The sequence below is a fragment of the Ptychodera flava genome, chromosome 13 (assembly GCF_041260155.1).
Source record: "Ptychodera flava strain L36383 chromosome 13, AS_Pfla_20210202, whole genome shotgun sequence".
Classification (NCBI taxonomy): Eukaryota; Metazoa; Hemichordata; class Enteropneusta; family Ptychoderidae; genus Ptychodera; species Ptychodera flava.
The window spans coordinates 12,646,377-12,670,556 of NC_091940.1; the positions used below are offsets into that span (position 1 = coordinate 12,646,377).

Here is a 24,180-nt window from a genome sequence, read left to right on the forward strand (position 1 = left end):
AACTGATTGTAATACAAACACTAATAGTAATTAATATGTAGTCTTAACTTCGCCTTGTTTATCTATACTTTGTCGCTGTCAGTAAGAAATCTCAGCAGGGTGCGTTAAATGATACTGTCTTCAGGAAGTCCATGCCAAGTTGATTTCTTATATTTACGATTGGCAAGGAGACTTCTCATATCTAAACCAAGCACCCCGTGGTTTATTAGCTCTTTATCAGTAAAATAAAGATGCCGCTTCTATACTTTAAGGTTTTCCAGTACTTGTTGCTATTGTAGTTTCTGTTTGTATTACAATCAGTTATCTATGCACTTGCTTTGCCGCGGTTGTATATGCATCTCTTGAAATTTTGTGGTTATAAGGTATAACAGTAGTGTAAGAATAATGAGGTATGAATAAGTTAGTAAAGCTAAGTTGACAGTAATTAAGATTACAAAATTACACACTAATCTGAGGAAATCTGAATGAAATAAATGTTGAAAAGTTGCAAAGTCATGGTCATCTTTTGTCTAATACCTTGTGTAAGTTCATGAACTTTACATAAATCTTGCTACAGATTTGTTGCTAATGGGCAATAACTGTGTTTCAGATCATTTGAGAGCAATCTATCCATGACAGGTTTAAATTGTAGTATACTTCTATTTAAAGGAGAGAAACTTCTCAAATAATTTTTTTCCCTGTAATTTGCTGTGAGAACACATGGACAGATGCTCAGGACTCTATGCTGGTGCTACCTTGATAACTAACCTACAACTTGTAACGTCATCGTCTAACCTGTTCACCCCAATTTCCTGTAGACAGGTCCACACTCTCCATTGATAACAATGGGTTTGGGCCATACCATTGTAGTGAAAGACTGTAACATGTGAGGTTGTGGATACTTAATCTCTGGAATGTCAAAGTCTGTATATTGACTCAAGGATGTTTACTTAACAAATGCCTAGGGTCATCTCAAAAGTGAGAATCTAAACTATGAAATATGTTTTTTTTAATGCTTTTGATGCCCAAAAGACATAGAAATCTCTTATACTTCGAATCAGCCATCCTGCATATTTCTAACATTCATCAAAACCTCATTTCTGTTCAACAACTCATAAAACAGTCCACAATGCAGGATTGGTGTACATTCCAAAACTACATGTATGAAAGACCCTAAAATCAATTAGATAAAAAGGGGGGTTAGAAATTTCCCAAAACTATCTAACCGGCGCTCCATTTGGCTCCATTTTTCGGAATTGGAACCTTGGAACCAGTCTATGTATCAGTATCAAATATCAATGCACTCTGTTCAGCAGTTTTTGACTTTTTGTCGTTTACGGAAATGGACGACATCAAACACCGGTTGAAACCACCTCTATATCACAACTTCCAGTTGTGATAAAAAGTACTTTAAAACCATTTTCACGAATTCTTCTCAAAATAGTTGTAACACTTTTCTTTCTAAAAATGGACTTGCGGGTAATCTGGAATAACTTGTAATCCAAAAACATTATTACCGTACCCGCATGCACGTGTCTATGAACCGACGTGTGCAGTCGATCGGTCCAGCTTCATTCCGTCCCGCCCCATAACACCTCTTAATTATTAGTCCCGCGGACGAAGTCCGGCGGGGACTTATGATTGGGTCCCGTCTGTGCGTCGTCCGTCCGTCCGTCCGTCCGTCCGTCCGTCCGTCATCAACAGTTTCTCAGACACTGCTGAACCAATTTCGTTCAAACTTGGCACAAAGGCATAGCACTATGACCTACAGATGCACGTCGATTTATTTTGTGATACGATCGAATTTGGCCGCGAGGCGGCCATTTTGTTGCGATTTTTCATGTCTTTAGACCATAACTCAGACATCCTTGAGCAGATTATGTTCAAACTTGGCACAAAGGCATAACAATATGGCTTTCATATCCATGTCAAATAATTTAGCGATATAATCCAATATGGGCGCGAGGCGGCCATTTTGTTGCGATTTTTCATGTCTTTGGACCATAACTCAGACATCCTTGAACAGATTCTGTTCAAACTTGGCACAAAGGCATAACATTATGGCCTACATGTGCATGTCAAATTAGTTTGCGATACAATCCAATATGGCCGCGAGGCGGCCATTTTGTTTGCGATTTTTCGTGTCTTTGAACCATAACTCAAACATACTCGAACTGATTCTGTTCAAACTTGGCACAAAGGCATAACACTATGGCCTACACATGCATGTCAAATTATATTGCGATACGATCCAATATGGGCGTGAGGCGGCCATTTTGTTGCGATTTTTCATGTCTATGGACCATAACTCAGACATTCTTGAACCGATTCTGTTCAAATTTGGCACAAAAGCAAAACAGTATGCCCTTCATATGAACACCAATTTATTTTGTGAAATGATCCAATATGGCTGACAGGTGGCCATTTTTTTGCGATTTTTTCATGTCTTTGAACCGTAACTCAAACATCCTTGAACCGATTTTGTTCAAACTTGGCACAAAGGCAAAGCACGTACTATGGCATGCATATGCATGTATCAATTAACCTTGCGATAGGATCCAATAATGCTGCAGAACTGCCATTTTGTTGGAATTTTGCATGTCTTTGAAGCATAATTCAAAGGTCATTACACCCATTTTGTCCAAACTTGGCACAAAGATCAAGCACTATGGCATACATGTCAATTTACTTCATGACATTGTTCCAATATGGCTGCCAGATTGTAATTTTTTTCCATATCTCTGCCCAATGGTCTTTTTTGGATTTTTTCATGTCTTTGAGGCTTAATCATATGCAAATATTCCTTAACCAATGTTGTTGAGACTTGGTACAAAGATAAAGTACTATGGCATACATATGCATGTCTACTAATTTTGTGCTATGATCCATATGGTCAATAGACAGCCATTTGATTTCAATTTTGGTGTGATTTTTTTATGTCTTTGAAACATAAACATAGGTCACTGTCCCTCGATGGACTGATTTTGTTCAAACGTGATACGAAGATAAAATACTATGGCTGCATTCTTGTGCACATTAAATTGTTTCATTATATGATCCGAAATGGCTGATGGCTGATTACAACAACATACCCAATCCCATAGCATTTCGAAAATTCCACCAAACCATGTGTATAGTATGTGCCGTCATGACACTAGAGGCAGTGAGGGCATCGTTATGTGTGATGTAATCAAAAGTTCCTTCAGTGGTCATTACCGGCAGAGATGAGTCATTTATTGAACGTTCCTCAGATTACTTATTATGCAAGTCACAGGCCTGATGCACCCGTTGCATCAATGTCATTCCACAGCGACCTAGACCACAGCTACCTAGACACCAAAGATTATAACAAAATGGACAAGCGGGGACTGTGTCATCAACGATGACTTGTTCCAAGATAGATCGCACGCTGCTAATCCCATAGACCCTTTGTTCTATTTCGCAGTTGCCTGTCCCGTTTTTCTCGAGAGTCTATGCTGTAACGCACATTCATCATTTTCACTAACATAGGGAGACTACTGGTAGGTCTAATATGGCTCAAATGGAATGCTGTATCCACTTAATCTTGAAGTGGTTACAAGAACTCTCTAGTTCATACCAAATATTTCATTTACATCCAATGATGTACAGCAGAGCTGACTTACCATTTCAATAGAGTCAGTATCAATATTGATTCCTTTGACTTGCACCGGTAGAAAGCTAGCCTCTAACCTTCCCAAAGTTACCAGAAACACTGCTAGGCAAGTAACTTGACAGTCTTCTAAGGTTGGACCCTGTTTTTTAAATGCAATGTATTTACAATGTGAGAACAGATATGACAAAATACCGAAATTATTGGTGCAATGTAATTCTGCTCATGGACACCTCTGTGAACAGGATATTCTATGGTGCAAATATACATTTTTCAAGATAAAAAGTTATATTTTAAAGAATTTTTCGATTTAGAAGTTTTGTCATTCCCTTGAGTGTTTTCAATAGAAAGGTTTGCAAATCATTTGACAACACTATGACAAATGGCTGCGCATATCTGAGCAATATAATGTTCCTTACATACCTCAAAATTTCCCGAGTGATCATATCTTTTTGTTTGACACTATTTTTCATTCACTAACATTACCTTTTCGAGTTTCCGACATTTCCAAATTGTCTACATACTCATAATGCAATACAGAATGTACAGATGATTTTCACTGAGAGAGACTAATTATTGCAACTTTGTATGAACGCTGCATATCTATGGTTTAAGGTCGTAAGAGTATGCACCTCGAAAGTGAAAGACTTAAACTTTTGCTCTAACTTTCCTCAAGGGATCTTTCAATCATTCTCTTTCAAATCATGAATAAAAATAGGGGTCATCGTGCAAATTTTTTGTACTAGAGAAACAAATTACCCAAGATTTACCAATATTGGAAATTCAAAATGGCCGCCATCCCTGTGTTAACTCTATGGAGAAAAATAAAAATTTTCGAATTTCAAAAATTTTGCCGGTGAAACTTTGCCGGTGAAAAGTTTTCTTTCACCAAGAGTTTTAAAATGAACCCCCACATGTGGTATATCAGAAGAGAATTGTAAACTTTGAGATCCCAATGTCTGTCCCCGAGGTGCGTTCTACCTTAAATGACACACTCAAGTCCTACCTGTTGACATATAAGACTCCAGAGTCTTGCATAGAGTGCTGGATGGATCATTTTATGAGAACTGAGCATGTGCATGAACTGTGAACACCAAGTTGAGTCAGTTACACCATGGCTGGCTGCAGTCATCACAGTCTTGCCAAAGCCATTCAGAATCACATCAAGAAGCTGAAACAAATCATAGTTTTTGATGTGCGACAAAATGTCAGAGTGTGAGATAGTATGTACAATAAGTGAGAGCGTCATGAAGCAAATTATGAAGTTATGAAGTTCTCAAATTTTTTATGTGAATAAACAAAACATACATGTACTCACATACATGTATAAATAAATATCGGTACATACATATACAGAGATACATAAATAAATTTATACATACATACATAGACAACTGTGTAGACAAATACACATACATGTACACAAAGATATTTCAGACATATATCCACATATACAGATGACATACATGTATGTACCGGTATATCACATTCTTTTCCATATGAATAACTTTTATGGCACTCAGAAATCAAAGTCTGATTAGTATATAATTTATGTACCATGGTTCTGCTAGTATCATTACTTAAATAATTTACGGACAAACAGAGGCAATCTTTTATCAGAAAGTGAATGGCAATGTCATCTTACATAGCTTTTTCACAATAAAAATGATCTCTTCCATCATCAGTTTCCTTTTCCTGTGGCAACACAAGACTTAGTGTAAAAGGCCTTTTATGAAAGAACATGCAAATACCTGCAGATTTGATGTGGAAACACCGGCACATTCAACATCAAGTTCAAAAACACTGCCCACATTCTGGAGGATTTGCTCACTCCGATGACACTTTGAATTCTCTCTGATATGACAGAAATCAATGCTGTGTGTGCTGTGAAGTAAAAAACAGAAGTGAGTTGATTTATGACTCAGATACAGATGCTGGCATCAATTTCATCAAAAAAAGAAGCACATGTGTCTCCTACTATCAGAATTCACAATTGGAACTCCATCCACGTTATTTGAATGGACAACTTATCCTGACTTATTTCAAAAGTCTTTCTAATGATAAGTTGACTTGACGGTTGGAGAACTGTAAAATTAGCACCCGTACAGTATGCTCCTCACCAGCGCACTGCAAAACTTCACACAGTCAAACAATTTAAACTTGAAATGTCTGCATTTATTAGGCAGTAATTAATAACTTCATTGAAATGATTTGACAACTATTAGAAAATAGACCATATTCACTATATCATTACTTTTCTCCTGAGTACTAACCTTTCTGCCAACTTTGCCCATCAGATTTACATTTGATGACATTACCAGGCAACTGATCAAGGCTGTGTTTTAACTGATCCAATGGTTCCAAATCGGCTTCCGCAGGGTCTTCATCAAATACACCTGAAAAGTGATGACATAAGAAAGTAAGTTGAAGAGAAACATCATTGAGCACTGAATGAGATACAGTTTGTCAGATTCTATGTGAAAAGATATACGATGTACTGTATAATGTAAGATAATTCATATCCAAAGAACGTCTTATATATTTTTTGAGAAGAACCAACATATCTGAAATCAAAGTGCAGGTACTGCAGACACATGTCATCTGGAGCTGCTCTGCACAGAGAAATGTAACCTGTTTTTTGGTGACAAATTGTTCTTCATACCATTGTGACTGCAATATGGCTGATTGTATAAAGTCATTTTGTTGGACTTTCTACTCCTACAGCTTCAAACAAAACGATAAATAATGACCTTGAAAACCATGGAAATGATAAATAATGCATTAATGATTTTACACATTAAAAAAGTTGGTGTTGCTATTTCAATTTTAAGATGACAAAAACATATTTCCAATAAATAAATAAATAATCTAACACAGCTGTTTTCAATATTTTCATGTCCATACAGAAATCCTATTGTTTCAACAAAAAATCAAGTTAGTCAGCAATGTTTACCTTATTGAAGTCTTTCAAATATGACAGTATCTAATGCTGCCACAGATTTACGAATCATGTTCATGATCTACAGCATGCTTTTGTGTACATGTATACATACGCACATTAAGAAAATTAGTTACATCACATCTTGGGATGAAATTCATAATTTCATATCACCTTTGCAAAAGTGACAATCGGACTTTATAATTATCTTACCTTCTAATAGTGCATTGATTTCTCTCTGACAAGCTTTCTGGTAGTTCTGGAACATGGACGATGGAATTTTATCACTCCTGCAGAGAAGTAAATGAAAATAAGTATCAAATAAAGATGTATGATCTTTTACAGGATGGGTGCTTGATAAGGCATATTTCAAGGGTAATATTATATATTATAGCCCAAACATGGACTATGTGCCCGAGGGTAGGGAACCATTCACCCGACGTAAGGAGGGCAAATGGTCTCCTGCCCCGAGGGTACATAGTCCCTTGTTTGAGCTATAATGTTTTTATTACATGCCTCTCTTACTAACAAAATGTTTACTAAAAATATGTACCTTTATTGGCAAATGATAATCGAATGTTTTATTTCCATTTTAGACGAAAATCCGTTAAAAATGGAACGATTTTCATCATCGAATGGCGCATTGATATATTTAAACTACTGTTATGCGGTTTATCATTTTTTTATGCAAAATTTTCCAAAAACCAGATTTCCTATGCAAAACATGAAATTTCAAGACTTTTACATCCAAAAGTTTTCAAGTTTAAAATAGTTCCAGTTCACTTTCAAGCCAATGATGACTATGCACCCCACGACGTCATCGACGAGTTACCATTGAATCCTATGGAGCGTGCGACGCTCGATATACGAGGCATGTAACAAATTATTTGTGTGTCAATTATGCAAATGTGTCATTCTGTTTGGACAGATGTGTTTAAAAAGAATCTACAGACCCGACTTAACAAGTTTTATTACGAAAAAAGTAATAACAGAACCCAATAATCTCCTTCCCTGGTACACTCTTGTGTATGCCCACCTGTAGTAGGGGTATTGCTTTAACTTTTCTCTGACTGCACAACACATAACATCTGACATTGAGAAAACCTTTCCAGATTACATCACCTTTGACAGAATTTTGTTACACAGAGGAATTAAGCTGTTCACTGGCTGGTGTAATTATGGAACTGAATAGTTTATAGAGGGCGCTCTTACCTTCTGAGAGCATCAATGAACTTCATTGTAGTATCTGGCACGTCAGGAAGCTGTGAACGAAATGACAACCATTACTCACAGATAATGTGTATAAAAAAATTAGTTCTGTAAATGGTCTAGAAGAACTAGAAATTATAGGAAAGGCCAATTTTTCAGGAATATAACACAAAGATGCTTAAATTAAAATGTGCTTAATAAAACAGAAATGATAATACTTTGTAATCAAGCCATGCATTTGTTAACATTTTCAAATATTTATGACAAGCTGTTCTTGATATCAAAATATAATTGCAGGATATAAGATTTCATGCAATAATTACGATAAAATCAAGTAAACTTGAGAAGTGACTTACCAGCCTTGGCTTGAGAAGTGCTACAAGAAAACGACCAAGGAAATACGGTTTCCTGAAAATGCTAAAAACAGAAAACAAAAATATGATAGCTACCTGTGTGTGTATATTATTTCATAATTCGTTGATAAAGACTTTAAGAAATGCTGTGGAGTTTTACGCTGTATGCAATGATTCATGAACATTTGTGTTGTACCTTGCCTCCATGACAGTGGATGGTATCTTTCCATTTCTCTCAAATGCAGTGACAGCCTTGTCAACATCCTGCTGGGCTTGTTCCATTAGCTGTGATGGAAAATGAATAGTGAAAATGTATCAGTCAGCATTGAAATTATACAGCAAACAGTATGATGTTGTTTTCAGTAACTAGTTTAGTTAAATTTTTCATGGATGTACATATGTACATGTATACTTGAAAACTATGTCAACTACCACAGACAAAGTATTGAATAAAGGCCAATCTGACAGCCAGTCTCCTGCTATCTCATAGTCGCTGATAATTATGGCCAACAATTCTATGTAAGCTGTAGTAATTTCTGCTGTACATGAAAGTGACCGTCTTCTCTCATGTGGGGTTACCTGACATAGCATCTTGACAGACTTACCTCTTTCTTCTTCTGCTGTTCAGCATCACCACTGTTGTCATTGGAAAGACCAATGTCAGAAAGACTATCTGGATTACACCTTGACTGTGAGAAGAAAACCAAAATACTATTAGTGTCTGTTAACTAACTGGTATATGCATTTCCCAAAAATTTAGTAAACCATAAAACAATGGGATATGAATCCATGAATAATTGAAGTTCATTTTTAGATGTAAATCTAAGAGTTGAATGAGTACATGTATCTGAAAAGAGCTTTATCATCATTTTTAAACAATTGCCTTAATCATTGCTGTGACAAATTTAACAAAAAGTCACAGCAAAAGAGCTTATTTATCTGTTTTGGTTTATTGTTAACCCTCGTAATTGTTCCATCAGCCACTCAGGTCTTGGGTCTGGCAGTCCATTTGTATCTCTGGTAATCAATGGACAACATTATTTACCTTAAGATCAGCAATCCTTGTCTTTGCCAAGGCAATGTAGTCCAGGTACAATTCCTTGCATTTTGGAATGACATACGGAGGATTCACAATATGAACCTGAAAATAAACATTCATGGAGTGGTTTTTTCCCTTGTAAACAAACTATAAATTCATGAAGAGATTTTCCTTGGCAAACCAATCTTACATATATTCTTCACTTCAATAGGTTACCTCTTGAAGAAATTATTTATTCCATATCAGACATTCAGGAACCACCTCAAGTAAACTTTTAAGATTCAAAATATTGAACCTTCTCTGTTTGTCCAGCTTTGTCCGTACATGTATGTAATATTTTTTTAACCGGATCTCATACATGGAACACAGTCATGTTGGTCAAATGATAACACAATATACAAAAAAACATTGAGAAAGCTGATAAACTGATGATAATTCACTTAAAAAACATACTACCGTACTAGTACACAGTACCTTCAGCCAATCCTCAGACTCGTATGGCATTATCTCTGTCAGGAACTCAACCAAAAATGTGAAGGTTTTCTTGTTGTTTGCCAGGCTGCTGTTGCTGTTTGTAAAATATGACTGCAGAGAAAGCAAAAATTACGATTGTCAATAAAAAGAAATGTTCAATATTGATACTTATGTAGTAATCTGGCATTTCCATATGAGTTTTCACCTTGTACAATCATTGAAATCAACCTGAGTTATATATACCAAGAACTATACACAGAAATACATTAAAAACTCCCTAGGAAATACATCAAAGATAAGCTATGGTCAGATAGGTAACAGCAATGTAAATGATAAGTTTTTCTTACCTGGAACCACTGACTGTAGGATGGAAACACATCAGTGCCTGCAAGTGATGCTTGTCTTGCTATCAGGAAAACAATAGTCAGCTTTTCTTTGTTGAGATCTTCAAATGCTTCTTGTAAAAGAGACCGGATCCAATCTGATAATGAAGAGGATGATACTTTCAAAACGGTTTTACGAAGAAAAAGTAGAACCAGTAACTGTGACCTGAAAACATCTTTTTTTTTCATGATTCAATACACGGCAGTTTGATTAAAAGATTCAATTAATGATAAAAATATAACTGATATTGCAGAGTGCCCTTTTAACTAGACTGGAGTGCCACAGATTCAATGAAAGTTCTTTCCAGTGCAAAACAAGAAGAGTGTATATTAGTACATGTACATGTATTTGTGATGTAGGGCTAATTTAAAAAAAAAATTAAGAAATTCCTACATAGACTCAGAGAGTTCATGAGCACACTGATAATTATGTTGTGATTCAACATCTATGAGTATACCAGTACTTACATTCTCTGATCACATATTCTCACTCACAATACACAGCAAAACTATTTTCAATGTGGAATTGTCTTATTTTTTGAAATTGTCTTATTTTGCCAACTTTTACTATTAACATTTTATTTTGATGCTAATGGTCTATGTTTGACTTTGCACTTATATGAAAAAATTCCACAAAGTATATGGCAAACAAATGATGCATATATTTAGAAGTTTGAATTTTGATGGCTCACGGAATTTTTAAGTTTCGAAAATCATGTGTATACCCCTTCTTATGTTTACTTACGATGCATATTTAGAATTTTGAATTTTGATTGCTAACTGATCATGAATTTCAAGTTTTAAAGATCTAATGGTTTTTCTCTGGCTCTCTTGTAATGTAAGCACATGAGTATGAATACATTCTAAATACAGTTAGCATACAGCATGGCAGTCTACCTACTATAGTACCAGTCAGTTTGGTAAAAGACCTTCAGAGAACATTTACTGGTATTTGAAATCAGGAACGGTTGTGAGATGTATGATTCCGAGGGTTGCACAATGACACCATCTCTTTTTCCCCAAAATTCCACCATGAATCTGCGGTGCAATGTCGGGTCAAATATGGAATGTTGGCCTCAAAATAAGATGTATAACAAATATTTCAATAGAACTATGCCATTTGAAATTCAGAAAAGGATTTGTATTTTATGAATATTTAAAAATGACATTGGTAATTATTGAAAAATAATGACATAACCTGGATTGAAAGGGGAATTTTCTTTTTTCTTTCTTTTCATCTCTTTAAAGAGGCACTCCCACTTGGTAACATTTATAAAGCACATTTTTTTAATGCCAATGGTCGATATTTGACGTGGCGACTGCGCGCCGATTGCGAGATATCGATAAAAACATGTCCTCAAAAAAGTAAAAGTTTGAATTCCGGTGGCTCATCTAAATTCAGCTTCCGAACATCGAACGTTCGGCACTTTTGCCATTGTCAACTAAGCTATGGAGTACGAGTCTACGCTGACGCTGCTGTACGCCACAGTACCACTCATGTCGGTGATCGGTCATGCCCCGTGGGAGAAAGCTGAGTCTTACTGACTTGGCGAATAAACGAAAAACAATTTTTGCTGATTCCACCAGAATTCGCATAGGTGACTACAACAGTTACACGCGGTTGATACATAGCGGCCGTCGTGTGGTATGCATAGACGCACACCACACGGCAGCCGCTATGTATCGAACCACACGTAACCGTGTGGCAGACGACAAAATGTAGTCATCAGAGGCGGCTAATATTTTACACGTAAAAACTGATATCTATGTGGTATTGGTTAAAAATATAATAAACACAACTGATTGAGAATAATACAAAAACTAAGGAGAAGTTTTAAAAAAACTTATCTGAGGTAAAGGCATAATGCTGTATATAAAGTCTTCGCAGTGGGAGGTAAATTATTGCGTCGTTCGAACTTATTATAGACTCCCTAGTATATCGTCAATCAGCACAACAACAAACCTTCGGGGGATTTCGGGTCATAATCAGGAACGATCGTAAAACTTCGGATGTGAAAAATACGCTCGGGAAATGACGTTTTTATCGATATCTCGCAATCCACGTGCAGTCGCCACGTCAATATCGACCGTTGGCATTAAAAATATGTGTTTTAAAAATGTTACCAAGTGGGAGTGCCACTTTAAGTTGTTGTTGTTGTTGTTGTATTTTATTTATTTAAGTGTCCCATGTGGACTTATTCACCATTTAAATAAATTACAATGGAATGTTTTCTATTGCCACATCCAGCCCGCTGGGCTTAAGTAGTAACTTACCATTCATCACATTACCAGCCTTTCTGAAATTGCTGAGAAATGTGGCAATAAAAGACAAGACAGACTGCCAATTCACCTGAAGACAAATGAGACCAGATTGTCAAGAGTACATCGTAGTGGATGACTGAGAGCAATTTTGTTGATAGGGTTCAGATTTTCAATTTAAAGTTTTCAAAGGAAACACAACGGCATAGACTATTTGCATAACTGGGAGGCATAGATGCATGTTTAAAAACATAGGGCCAAAGTCCCTGAAGCTACTATAGACATGGATACAAAATTAAGTATTTCCTGACTGTATGAAATTATCTCACTAAGGTCATCCTAGGGACTTGTAAACCAAATATTAAAGCTGTCTGACCAGTGGTTTTGAAAGAACAAGCGACTCAACAGTTGACAGAGCTCTGCTGTGTTATGTAGAGAATAACTTTTGTGACACATGTATTGATGAAGAAGGTGGATATCTTTAATAGCTCATTTCAGGATGGCCTGACCAAAAATGGAAAAAAATTCCGTGAAAATACAGATTTGCATATTTCATCACAATTTTAACAAATCTAAGTTGGGTTATCCCAAAGCTGTCTGACCAGTGGTTATGAAGAAGAAGATTTTTTACCAAAAATGCCTTTTTTGGCGCTAATTTGCATATTTTCAACAATATCAAAAAATTAATAAAAATAGTTTCTCAAATCATATTTTATCCACACAACAAATATCAAATCATAAGTACTGCAGTTCTCAAGATATTTGAGTGGAAGGACGCCTCACAAACGGACATGCATACATACATGCATACAGACTGACGGTGGACGCCTGACGGATACCCATCCCAATAGCTTCTATAGACTATATTAGTCTATAGTAGCTAATAAAGGAGAGTTAATTACATTCTAATTAAAGTAAACAAGACTTCCTTAAATCAAGATTTACGTCATAAAAAAACAGCATATCTGTCAGGTTATAAAGAATTTGAGCTGGTTATTTTTTAATATCATATTTTCATCCTATTAACCAAGCACATTTTAACTTTCAAATTAATATTGTAAGTAAGTTCTGTTGAATAAGTTGAGATTGTACGTACTCAGAGAAAGCACACTGAAGAGAAAAATGTTTAAAACTTTAGAAGTTCAAGGTCATCAAAAGCATTATAAGCAATCATGTAACACTTTCATTGCACTGTTTACACAGATTGCATAATTGCTATAAATAGCACATGTGGAATCTTACAGTCAAGCTTTACCATAAAAACCCTATCACTTTGACCACTCTTTTAATTGACCACTCTATTTTTTTCCTCAAAAAATAATGTTATTTTATCCTTACCAAGTCAACCATAAATGGAAATTAGAACTTCCTCTATCTCTATTTATTTGACCACCCTATCATGACAAACTATTATGAGCAATTTCTTTTAGATAACATACAGGGCACAATAAATGACGGTTCAGAATACATGTATATTAAAGTTGGGATTCAGGAAAGTTGCCTTTACATGTTTTAATCCTCCAAGATGGTAAGCATTTCACTATGAACTGTCAAAAAAGTTGAACTTTCTGATAATTCCACACTAAAATTATTTTGGCTTTGATGATTTCCTAATTAATTCAATTATTTAAAATCATATTAATTATTTTTTCTGGGTGAATTGATAGGGTTTATACAGTACAAGAATTACGTACAATGTAAGTCAACTTTGACCAAAAATGACAAAAAAATTTCTTAAAAATACACCTTTGCATATTTCATCACAATTTGAACAAATCTAAGTTGGGTTATCCCTAGGGACCTGTATACCAAATAACAAAGCTGTCTGACCAGCGGTTATGAAGAAGATGATTTTTTACCAAAAACACCTTTTTTGGCATTAATTTGCCTATTTTCAACAATATCAAAAAATTAAAAAAAAAAGTTTCTCAAAATCATATTTTTCATCTACACAACAAATATCAAATCAGTAAGTACTGCGGTTCTCAAGATATTTGAGTGGACGGACGCCTCACAAACGGACATACATACATACATACATACATACATACATACAGACTGACGACGGACGCCGGACGGATACCCATCCAATAGTTTCTATAGACTATAGTCTATAGTAGCTAAAAATGTCAGCCAACTGACTGAAGAGTGACACACAGCATCAACAGTGGTCTGCAGATGTCATAATATCCATAAAAATAAGTCAATATTGACATTAAGAGTAAGACTTACTCATGAACGGATGACATCATGAGTCAACAATGACAAAAATAGACAACAATACCTCAAGACTTTGTCATAATTGGAGTCAATATGAAACTTTCAAGTCAACATAGCGACATTATGACTTTGTTTTGCAATATGCTACAAAGTACAATTGCAAAGTTGTGTGCAAAGGTATTGAGAGACACTGCTACACTTGATTATATTATCAACAGCCTGGCACTGGAACCTGGAAATTACTCACATCGTGTCGTTCCACTATTCTCTGCAAGATCTGAATAACGGAATCATTGGATCCTAGAATTAAGATACATTCTGTGAAAAGTGTTGACAGTCCCCTTGGTATTTGGAGTCCAGTGTCTGACTGCTTGCTGAACATCTCAATGGCTGAAGAGAGAAAAACAATGTTTGAATCATAAAGTCAACAGAAAATCAAATTCATGTTGTTAATTTAAGTTTCGTTACTTGACATTTTATAGCCTGACAACTTAGAAGTACACAAACTCATTTAAATTAGGGCAGCATAACATGAGTTGATTTTAACAGTGTCACAAGATTATATTACCATTTGCATGTAGTATTTGTACATCTTTCTGTTGTATTTCCTTGAGTTGAGTTAAGCTTGACATTCAAGTTGTAACATCATCTTTGGCAAATTGACTGGAACTTTTCATGTTGTTTTCCCACAGCTAGAAAGCTTTGTTTTGGCTGCTGGACTAGAGAAACATTCAAAAATCTGCACTGCTTTGCTCATCTAGGGAAGATACTAACCTTTCACCATTGCATCATGGGTAAGAATCTGAGAGAGCTCATGACTAACAAATCTCTGTAGCACTCTGAGAGGCACTTGATCACTGTGAAGCCTTATCACTTGAAAGACATCCACACAGTTCTTTTCTTCCTCAGTCTTTTGTTGTAGGTTCCTCTCAAAACTTTCTGCAAACAGTACAGACATCAGAAGATTATCAAAAACTGCTATATCTCCACGTTCAAGAGATAATGTGACCTTTGACCTCCACTCAAAGGATGAGATGATGTGTCTGCTTGAGCTTTACTTATTAATCTTTTAAAACACAAACTAACTTTCTCTTTAGTATCAATGTCTATACACCCATATACAATGGATCCAAACGACAGTGGAACTTTTAATCAACAACTAAGTAAATAAATTGGCAAAATAAGTTGGCAAACATGAGCAATCTTGGAACTTACTCAGCACTACAGAATCAAGCAGTACAGTGGACGCCTGCAATAATAAGAAAGTTATATTGGAGTTTAAAATTATTATGCTTTGAACACAAACACAAGTAAACTGATTCATTTGCTCAAGTAAAATCTCATAGTTTATGTGTCTCTTCCTTGATTCACTGAACAGTGTGGCAAGCAGTGTGTAATGCAGCAGTGTTTCATCTAGGATGCTACACCAGGGGGGGGACTGGTCCCCCTCTGCAGGAATTTTTGAGGGGATTTTAAAATTTTAGGGGGATTTAACTAAAACATATAATCACGGCTTTACACATAGTTTTAATGTTGCAGTGATGTCACTTGTAATACACATACTACAAACCATAAATCACTTGCTTACACAATCCAAGCTGCTGGCTGGAAAAACTATCCTCTAGAAGATTTTTTCAAAAGTCAACAAATTTGAGTATCTCTGTTGTGAATGTATGTAGAGCTTCGAAGATTGGCGGATGGCTCATTAATATTCGTAAGCATTAATATTCCTGGAAAAAATGTAGCGTAATTTGTATGCTACAATATTCTGTATGTTTGTTAACAGCTAGCCATTCCACTGTACATGAACCTTCAAGGGATTTTTTTCATTTTACAGATTTAGGGATTTTTTTAACTGAACTGTGTGTACTTACACAAAGCAAGAACAAATCTTTAGTAGTTATAAAGGAATGCTTTCCTATCTTCTGACAAATAATATATATTTGTTTGTCACGTTTTTACTGAAGTAAGTGCTTAGGGACGATTCAGAATTTACTTCCAGGGGGGGGGTGGAGGATTTTCAGGGGGGGCCACCCATTTTTCCCAAGAAAATTTAGGGGGGGCCAGACAAAAATACCACAATCTTTTAGGGGGGGGCCAAGGAAAAAAAACATCAATTCAATATTTGCCCAGAATTTCTGATCTCTACAAAAGAGCACCGTAGACGCTACCTGGGTGACAGATAAACTCAACATGTTTAGTTAAACTCCTTTAGCTGCCAAATTCGGTAATATTCACAGTGGTTTGTTTTATGCATCTACTGCAGTATCTTGTTCTCCTCCCTGAAGCGTTATGAAATGTCCAGTACTTAGCGTGTCAATACAAACCATACAGTGAACAGTCAGGGTTGTTTTTGTTGAAAAGAGATCTCAGATCAAGTCCAGACTAGAATTCATTTATCAACAATAACAATGGTCATTTATGTTCACACTGGTATGTTGCTAAATACAGCATTGGGTGTTCTATGTAGTGATAGAATAACAACAAATGCTGATACACAGAGATGAACATTGAACAAATGCTAAAAATTACAGCAAATGTCTTTTTAAGGTTTGGTTTACCTTGTAGCTTGTAAAGCAGTTGAAAGTTGCATGATAAAGAAGTGTTAATTTATGCAAATGTATGCAAATCACCTGATTTCTTGGCTTCTTTTGCCTCCCAATTTCAAAATTTCCAACGAATTTAACTCCACTCCGGCTGGGTCAAATTTTCTGAAATTTCACATTATGTTTTTAAATGCTATATAACACAACAACTATCAATTGGTTTTGTTTGGCAATAAAGCTCTTACATTTTTAATAAGAGGCATTTTGAATAAGAGGCATTTTAATTTTGCTGATCATGATTTTAATCAATTATTAGAGTGTCAGTCTTTAAACCCCTACAATTTTAAAATGAAGATGGATAATGCCAAGTAAAATAGTTGTTTTTTTCTACATGAATACTATCCTTTCAAGTGAAATATTACATTTCAGAAAATACTGTCTAGTTTTCGACTTAAATAAATTTTTATCATTAATACAAAAATTGAGGTTTTTTACCCCAAATATACACCCACTTTATCCTTCTGAGTAAACTACTGCTACTGCTACTCTTCTTTTCTGCTCCTTTTTTCTATGTTTCATTCTCATCAATTTTACCCTTTCTAAATTTTTTAAATGTTCTACATAACTTTTTACAGTGCTTACATCTACTATAAACTTTTTTGAAAATAAATTTATGGCCGTCTCATCTTCAAGGTGCTTTTCAACGAATAGGTTTTAATGTTGAAAATAAAAATATTATGTATTACTGTCAAAATATATGGTGAAAAATTTACAAAAGGGTTGATTTTCCAATAATCCTGTATGTGCATCCAGAAGATCATGTGGCACTGCACCAATGCTATGGTGTCGGATTGTTGAAATATTGTGTACACAAGAAATTTGCTGTAGTCCAAGAAGTGATCTCAGTGTGTATGAGGCTAGGAGAAATGTGGATAGGCTTACACATTGTGTATTGATGCTAATACTTTTGTGTCCCATTCATTCTGATATGTATAATCAAAGATTTCACAGTGGCGGCTGGCAGAAAAGGCAAAAAAACAAATTAACATGTATTGTTTCGTGTCATCTGAAAACATGCGAATCATGACTATTCTAAAATTAAAGTTTGTTAAAAAAATTTGAAATATGAATGCTCTGTCAATTTTGAAAAATACTGCTGACAAAATGTGAATTTTGACTTACACAGGGTTATCTGCATTTTAATATGAACATTGGATTGTGAATGGAATGAGCAGAATAACATGTGAATTCATGTTTTGGATAAGGTGTTTTGTTCAAGAAATGTTCTAAAATATTCCTCAGCATTGTTGCTTTCAGTGGCAGCAACTTGGTTTTATGACAACCAAAAAATTAGAAAAAAAGAGAAAATTAAAAACAAGTTGGCTTTCACCAATTTTAATTCCTAATGTTTAAAACTTTCACTGTGAGTCTGCAAATATTCAGCATCATCAAATGAAAATGTATGCTGATGTGCGCATGTACATGTACATCTCACTTTCCAGAAATATCTGGATATATGCAAATGAGATGTACCATTAAACTTCAAGATATATATCACTTTGCCAATTATCTGCTCCTCTGATTTTCTGTTCACCATTTCTAACTGACATCTTTGCTTGTCTTTGTGTGCATCATATGTATCAGTAAGACATAACGAAAAAAGTATTCATATTTAGTAATTAACTTTTCTTCAGAAATTTACAACCAGATATGTTTATTGCTACCCTTTCCAAAAGTGTGCCACTTGCAGTCCCTGCAAATCATTCTTTTTATAGTCACATAACCCTGAAATGATTTGTTATATCATCGATTAATGTCCACTAGGCCCTACAGTTCCTGCAACTTGTTAGACTAGATATGTCTATAATGTACCGTATAAGCATGCATGTATATATTAGGGGGGGCCATGGAAAAAAAACAGGAAAGATGAGGGGGGGCCATAGATTTTTTCTATAATTTACTAGGGGGGCCATGGAAAAAAATCACCGAGAAAATAGAAAATCCTCCACCCTCCCCCTGGAAGTAAATTCTGAATCGTCCCTTATATCATCCCTAACCACAGCAGAGTTTGGATCAAGATTGCCCTATACAAACCAGTTAGCTGTATTTTTCTAGTGACCTAGCTGGTCTTGTAGTTTTGTGCGCAGACTCAGTAGAGTTAAAACGAACAACTTACGAGGTCTCTGTCTGCTGTGTTTTGAATGTGGAGTTTCTCGATGTCAGATTCGCTCCAATTGCTTTTTGTCAGTCATTTTACAGTGGGAAAATAACAAACAAAAATGTTGGTTGTCATCAACAGTTAATTTTAGGGTGTATTTGCCCGAAAAATAAGTCAATGTTTGTTCACTGAATTCAAAAACGGGCCCATTGACACTACAGCTTGCTTGTGACTCTCATTGCATGCAATCCCGTCACAGTGCCAATGCCATTCACTGAACTGAAAACGTTTTTGTAACAGTAAAGTCAAATTTCCGAGTCAATTTTTGCTACCAGAATTATTTTCATAGTGTTACGGAAATTCATACTATGCCCAAAACTTCAGTTTGTCTCCTGTTCTCGATCGTACAGAGATAATGAGACAAGGGCAATGAACTTTTGCGAACGTAACTCTCAATGGGCTGACATGCTTTCATATGCAAAATCAGCATACGAAAGTACAAAAAGTATCAAAATCGTACTAAAAATTAGTTCCTTTCATGTAAATGTTCTTGCTACACTATACAATGCCTGTTGCAAAAGTATTAACAGGTGCCGATAATGGGTCAAAAGCATCGAAGTGTGACACCCATGATATTTGATATGCCATTCCAGCCAGCTCAGTGCAGTGAAACACTTGGCGTACGCGCAGCACATCAAAGAGGGGGAATCGCGCAATCGCGCAGCCTAGATGAAACACTGAATGCAGTGTGACAAATGCCTGATTGACAGTAATTTATAACACTGCATGAAAAAGCCATTCTTCGACATTATACTTTTGTATCTGTTGTTACCATGGAAACATGATAGTTTGGTGATCTAGCTACTCAATATGTGGTAATACCTCAGTACTCTCTAAGGTGACAGAAATCAACCACAGCAGCAGTCCCTCCATCTCTATACTCCATGACAACCCGGAAAATTTCTTGACTTTCAGCGAACGGCGCCACAAAAAAACTTTTCATAAGTGTCCTATTATCTCCTTCATTGATACAATCACTACATGTAGTCAAGGAAAAAAGTAAACCACAAAATCTCTTGTAATGGTAGGCATGGAATTCCACAGAACTGAGACACATAACCAGTAAAATTTCTGACCAGGATAAACACACCTTCTGCAGACCTTTGCTGATGGCATCCTCTTTGTCTTTGTCAGACTGATGTTGCTTTTCTGGAAATCCTTGGACGATCAAAAACGACAACAAATCTGTAATAAAATTAGCATATGTAAGTTGTCTGTGTGCTTTACTTAGAAAGGTTCAGTTCACATTGCAAGTCATCTCATGGTTTGGTCCACTAATTTCATGCAAGAATAATTGGAAAAGTTTGCGTATTGTGACACTGTTACTTCACTCTTTCTGAACTCCATATAAAAGCTATTTCTCATATACATGTACATGTACAATTCTGGCTGCCAGTGACACGTTTATTAGACTGAGATATTTAGACTAGAAAACCGACCAGTAAACTTTGACCTCTTTGTCAAAAGTTAGTATTACTGTAATTCCAAGTTCACAAGAACACTAAAGGATGCTGTGTTGGTCATGACTTCCCACTATGTGTTTAATAAACTTTATTTACAAAAAAATACCACAATCTGCCAATTAATTTCTGCATGTAGTGCAGTGTAGAGAAAGAATTAAACAACTGCAAATCTATATTGTGAAATGGCGTTTACCTGCAAGGATTTTCTGGACCAACTGTAATTCATCAGTCGAATAACTATGTAGATCTACCATGTCCTTCGCAAATCTGGAAGTGACATTTATTCTGCCAACATTGGCAGTCAGGAAGACATCTAATGGCATCACTGATGATACATGGAGTTGCCATAGTAACTCCAGAGGGAGATAAGGACACTATGGGAAAAATAAAGTAAAAATTACCCAATATTGCCTTTTCAGTTACATGTATATATGTTCCCTTTTCAACGGGGAACAAAAATATCATTTGAGTGTAGAGAACATGTACTGTAGTTACAAGTCAAACTGTAGAGGGCTAACATTTCATCATCTTCATGTTCACATTTTTAGAAATTTAAAATGAGACCTTGGGTTAAATACTCATGCATACATACACATCCCTCTGTCAAGTGATTGTTTCCACTGCCTACAAGCATCTTTTGGCTTCTACAATGTACACCTCTGTTTCCTGGTCAAGTCTACATCTGTCTCATACTAGATATAAGCTGATGTTATGTCACTGCCCCAGCTAGGATTGCTACTGTACCTTGAAAATATCTTTGTTGAAATTTGGTTTAAATTTTTGTGTTCTTTCAACTTTTAAGCATTTTTTCGTTCTTTTGGGCTAAATACTTTATGACTTTACCTGTTTGTTGAGCTTCTCAACAAAGAGATTTCTGTGAAATGACTGCGTTGATAACAGTTTCTTCATTAAAAATACAAGCGTGTCTAAGATCCTCTGAAATTGACATTAATACAAAGAATCACAAGAATTATTACAGTGTTGAATCAGAGCAAATACATTCTTACGATTCTTCAGAACACTCAATAACTTGGACATGTAAATAGTGACTAGAGGTAGCAAGTGTTGGAGCAATATCAATGTTGCACAACATTGTGAAAATTTGTGAAAATCCTTTCACAACTACATTTGATATTTTTTCTATACACACGTGTAAGTCCGTGGAAAAATTGAACAAACCACGTGGTATTGAGATACATGTATTTGATTTCGGGAATCATGTCAATGTTAATTTCAATAGAACTGACATATTTTTTTTTCAAAGAAAGGAATATGGCACGTAAAAATCATAAATCATGATAAAATTTGCAGAAGGATAGATGAAACAATAAGTCAAATTTTCTGATTACTCTAAGATGTTACCATAAAAACCATTTATGTTAAAGTTCTATTACAATATAAAGTGGTTCAGTGTTTCCCCTAACAGAAAAGATATAGAATGCAAAGATTCACTTACTCTCTCAGCAGCTGATAAAATCATGTTATTGGAATTCTCTGGTAGTCTGCTTTGTAACATCTCACATAGTTTATTGACACAGGTATTGGCTGCCAGCACTGGTAAGGATACTTCACCTTCTGAACTCTGCCTCTGCAATGCTGTTATACAACCTATGTAACAAAAACATAGAGTTACACAAAGAAAGACTGAATTGATCATGTATTTGCCATGGTCAATATGAAATTGTCAGATATGATCACATACAGTACATTAAGCAAGACTGGTAACTTTTTTCATACCTTCAACGCTAAGTTCTGCTTCCTTAAAATCCTTGTGATCTCTTCTGGTTTCACTGTAAGCTTCCCTTACCTCCCCTTCTGAGGCACTATTTCTATTTTCAGAGCAGGCCTGTAAAGAGAAACAATTACATGAATCACAGTCCCGTCTGGTGGGGGACTGTGCATGAACATGAGACATGGACCAAATCCCTGTTAAACAAGGAAGACATTCCTAATAGAAATTCTTCCTGTCTTTTTAATGCCTCAGTGTACTCTTTATTTCTTCCCTGTTTTCTGAATTTTCAGGTACATAATAAACTCTTGCTGTCTTTGTGTTTTTGTCACGCAGTAACTGTTCAGGTCTGTATATTTTTCAGATGATGAACCTGTTCTAGAGGGTTTCTTTCATTTTTCAGTCAACAACAGATCTTTCAAACCTGTCATGGCTTTTTATAATCAGGCCTGATTTATTTGTGATTCATAGAAGACATTGGAGGGCTGAAGAGAATGGCAACAGTTCCAGCCTGCTGAAAATAGGATGAGTTTTGCCCTACTGTTTTCTGTAGAGTGGCTGTATGTGCTATGCAAAGGTGAAAGGTAGAAATTGTGGCTTGCCTCTGAAACAAAAGTATTGAAGTCTTGCTGGTGATTGACAAGCTTGAAAATTGCATCTTGTAGCATATCTTTGCTGGTGTCTGACAGCTGGTCTTCATTGCGTCTTGATGCTGGAGACAGAACAAAGGTACATGTACTGCGACAATGACTTGGCATGATGATGAGACTGATAAAAGGCTTGAAACTTGCCTCAGTGCACAAAAGAGAAAACACTCTACAAGTTACCTGACAAAGTGTTTGCACTGTTTATTTAATTAAGAAAGAGATGGGGAGGAAACATTTGATGATATTCTAATCATCTTGAACCACAGCACTCTGACCATGACATTGCTTCATTGCATTAATCCAGTGAAAATGTAATGAATCACTTAATTCTGTGAACTACATTTGGATGCAGAGAGAACATTTGCTGCATCTATTTTTTGGTCCACTGATGCCATCAAATATCTTAGCAAATGCCTGAAAGTCATGCCTATGCGTTGCAAAATTCCGTAGGTCTAATTTAATTGAATTTCAAAACGTTGTTGGAACAGTCAGAACAAATACTTCACATAAATGCATTGGATGCAAATTCAAATTATGCTAATTTTCATCTATGAAGATAATAAAGGAAACCGAGAAAAATAAAATCTAAACATTTTCTTGTAAATCACCGAAAGTGAATACAGATTTTACTTTACTCTTTTCTGACTAATTCATACCAACAATCAAATGAACATGTTATGATATGATAAAGCAAAATTATATAAATAATAATTATAGTTCGGGAAGTCCATTTTAGAGATCATATATCTATATGGGGAGCATATGCACAAAATAATACTTTGTAATGTGCATCTACATAGCTCGACAACTTTACCCAAGAGTTCTTTGAAACTTTTTCTTCTCTTTCTTCCGGTTGCTTGTTCACACTCACTCGACAATCTTGGACGTTTTGGGATCATTTCTTGTTTTGGTCGATTAAGGGTACGTCGGCTACGGTGGAGAATATCTGTCAGCTTGGAATCCTTGTACTGATCAAGCTACCATGGGGATCTGTGGTCGTAGCGTGCTTGTGACGATTCCGGAATCGTATGGAGCAGATTTTCATTAGCTCCACACAGCTGAATAAATATAATCAGCTGGTGATTTCAATGT

General features: G+C 35.7%; 1 protein-coding gene across 1 annotated transcript; it reads right to left on the reverse strand.

The window, feature by feature from the left end:
- Positions 1-4,616: 4,616 nt before the first annotated feature.
- Positions 4,617-24,176, reverse strand: LOC139147468 (Fanconi anemia group A protein-like). The gene is made up of 22 exons (XM_070718576.1): positions 23,903-24,176; positions 23,044-23,153; positions 22,450-22,558; positions 22,169-22,320; positions 21,556-21,648; positions 20,906-21,086; positions 20,340-20,434; positions 15,701-15,734; positions 15,260-15,424; positions 14,733-14,875; positions 12,281-12,356; positions 9,971-10,104; positions 9,624-9,734; positions 9,156-9,251; positions 8,716-8,799; positions 8,307-8,395; positions 8,114-8,174; positions 7,761-7,810; positions 6,762-6,838; positions 5,884-6,006; positions 5,362-5,494; positions 4,617-4,781 (listed from the first exon to the last, which is right to left on the reverse strand). The coding sequence occupies exons 1-22, from the start codon at positions 23,985-23,987 to the stop codon at positions 4,769-4,771; spliced, it is 2,214 nt and encodes a 737-aa protein (XP_070574677.1). The 5' UTR covers positions 23,988-24,176; the 3' UTR covers positions 4,617-4,768.
- Between the last annotated feature and the right edge of the window lie 4 nt (positions 24,177-24,180).

Excerpts from the sequence above, each read along its gene's own strand:
- LOC139147468 (XM_070718576.1), bottom strand. The coding sequence starts at position 23,987 with ATGATCCCAAAACGTCCAAGATTGTCGAGTGAGTGTGAACAAGCAACC. Across the intron at positions 21,649-22,168 it reads TTTTATCAGCTGCTGAGAGA|AGGATCTTAGACACGCTTGT; the intron begins GTAAGTGAATCT and ends TGTCAATTTCAG. Across the intron at positions 15,735-20,339 it reads TCAGCAAAGGTCTGCAGAAG|GCGTCCACTGTACTGCTTGA; the intron begins GTGTGTTTATCC and ends TTATTATTGCAG.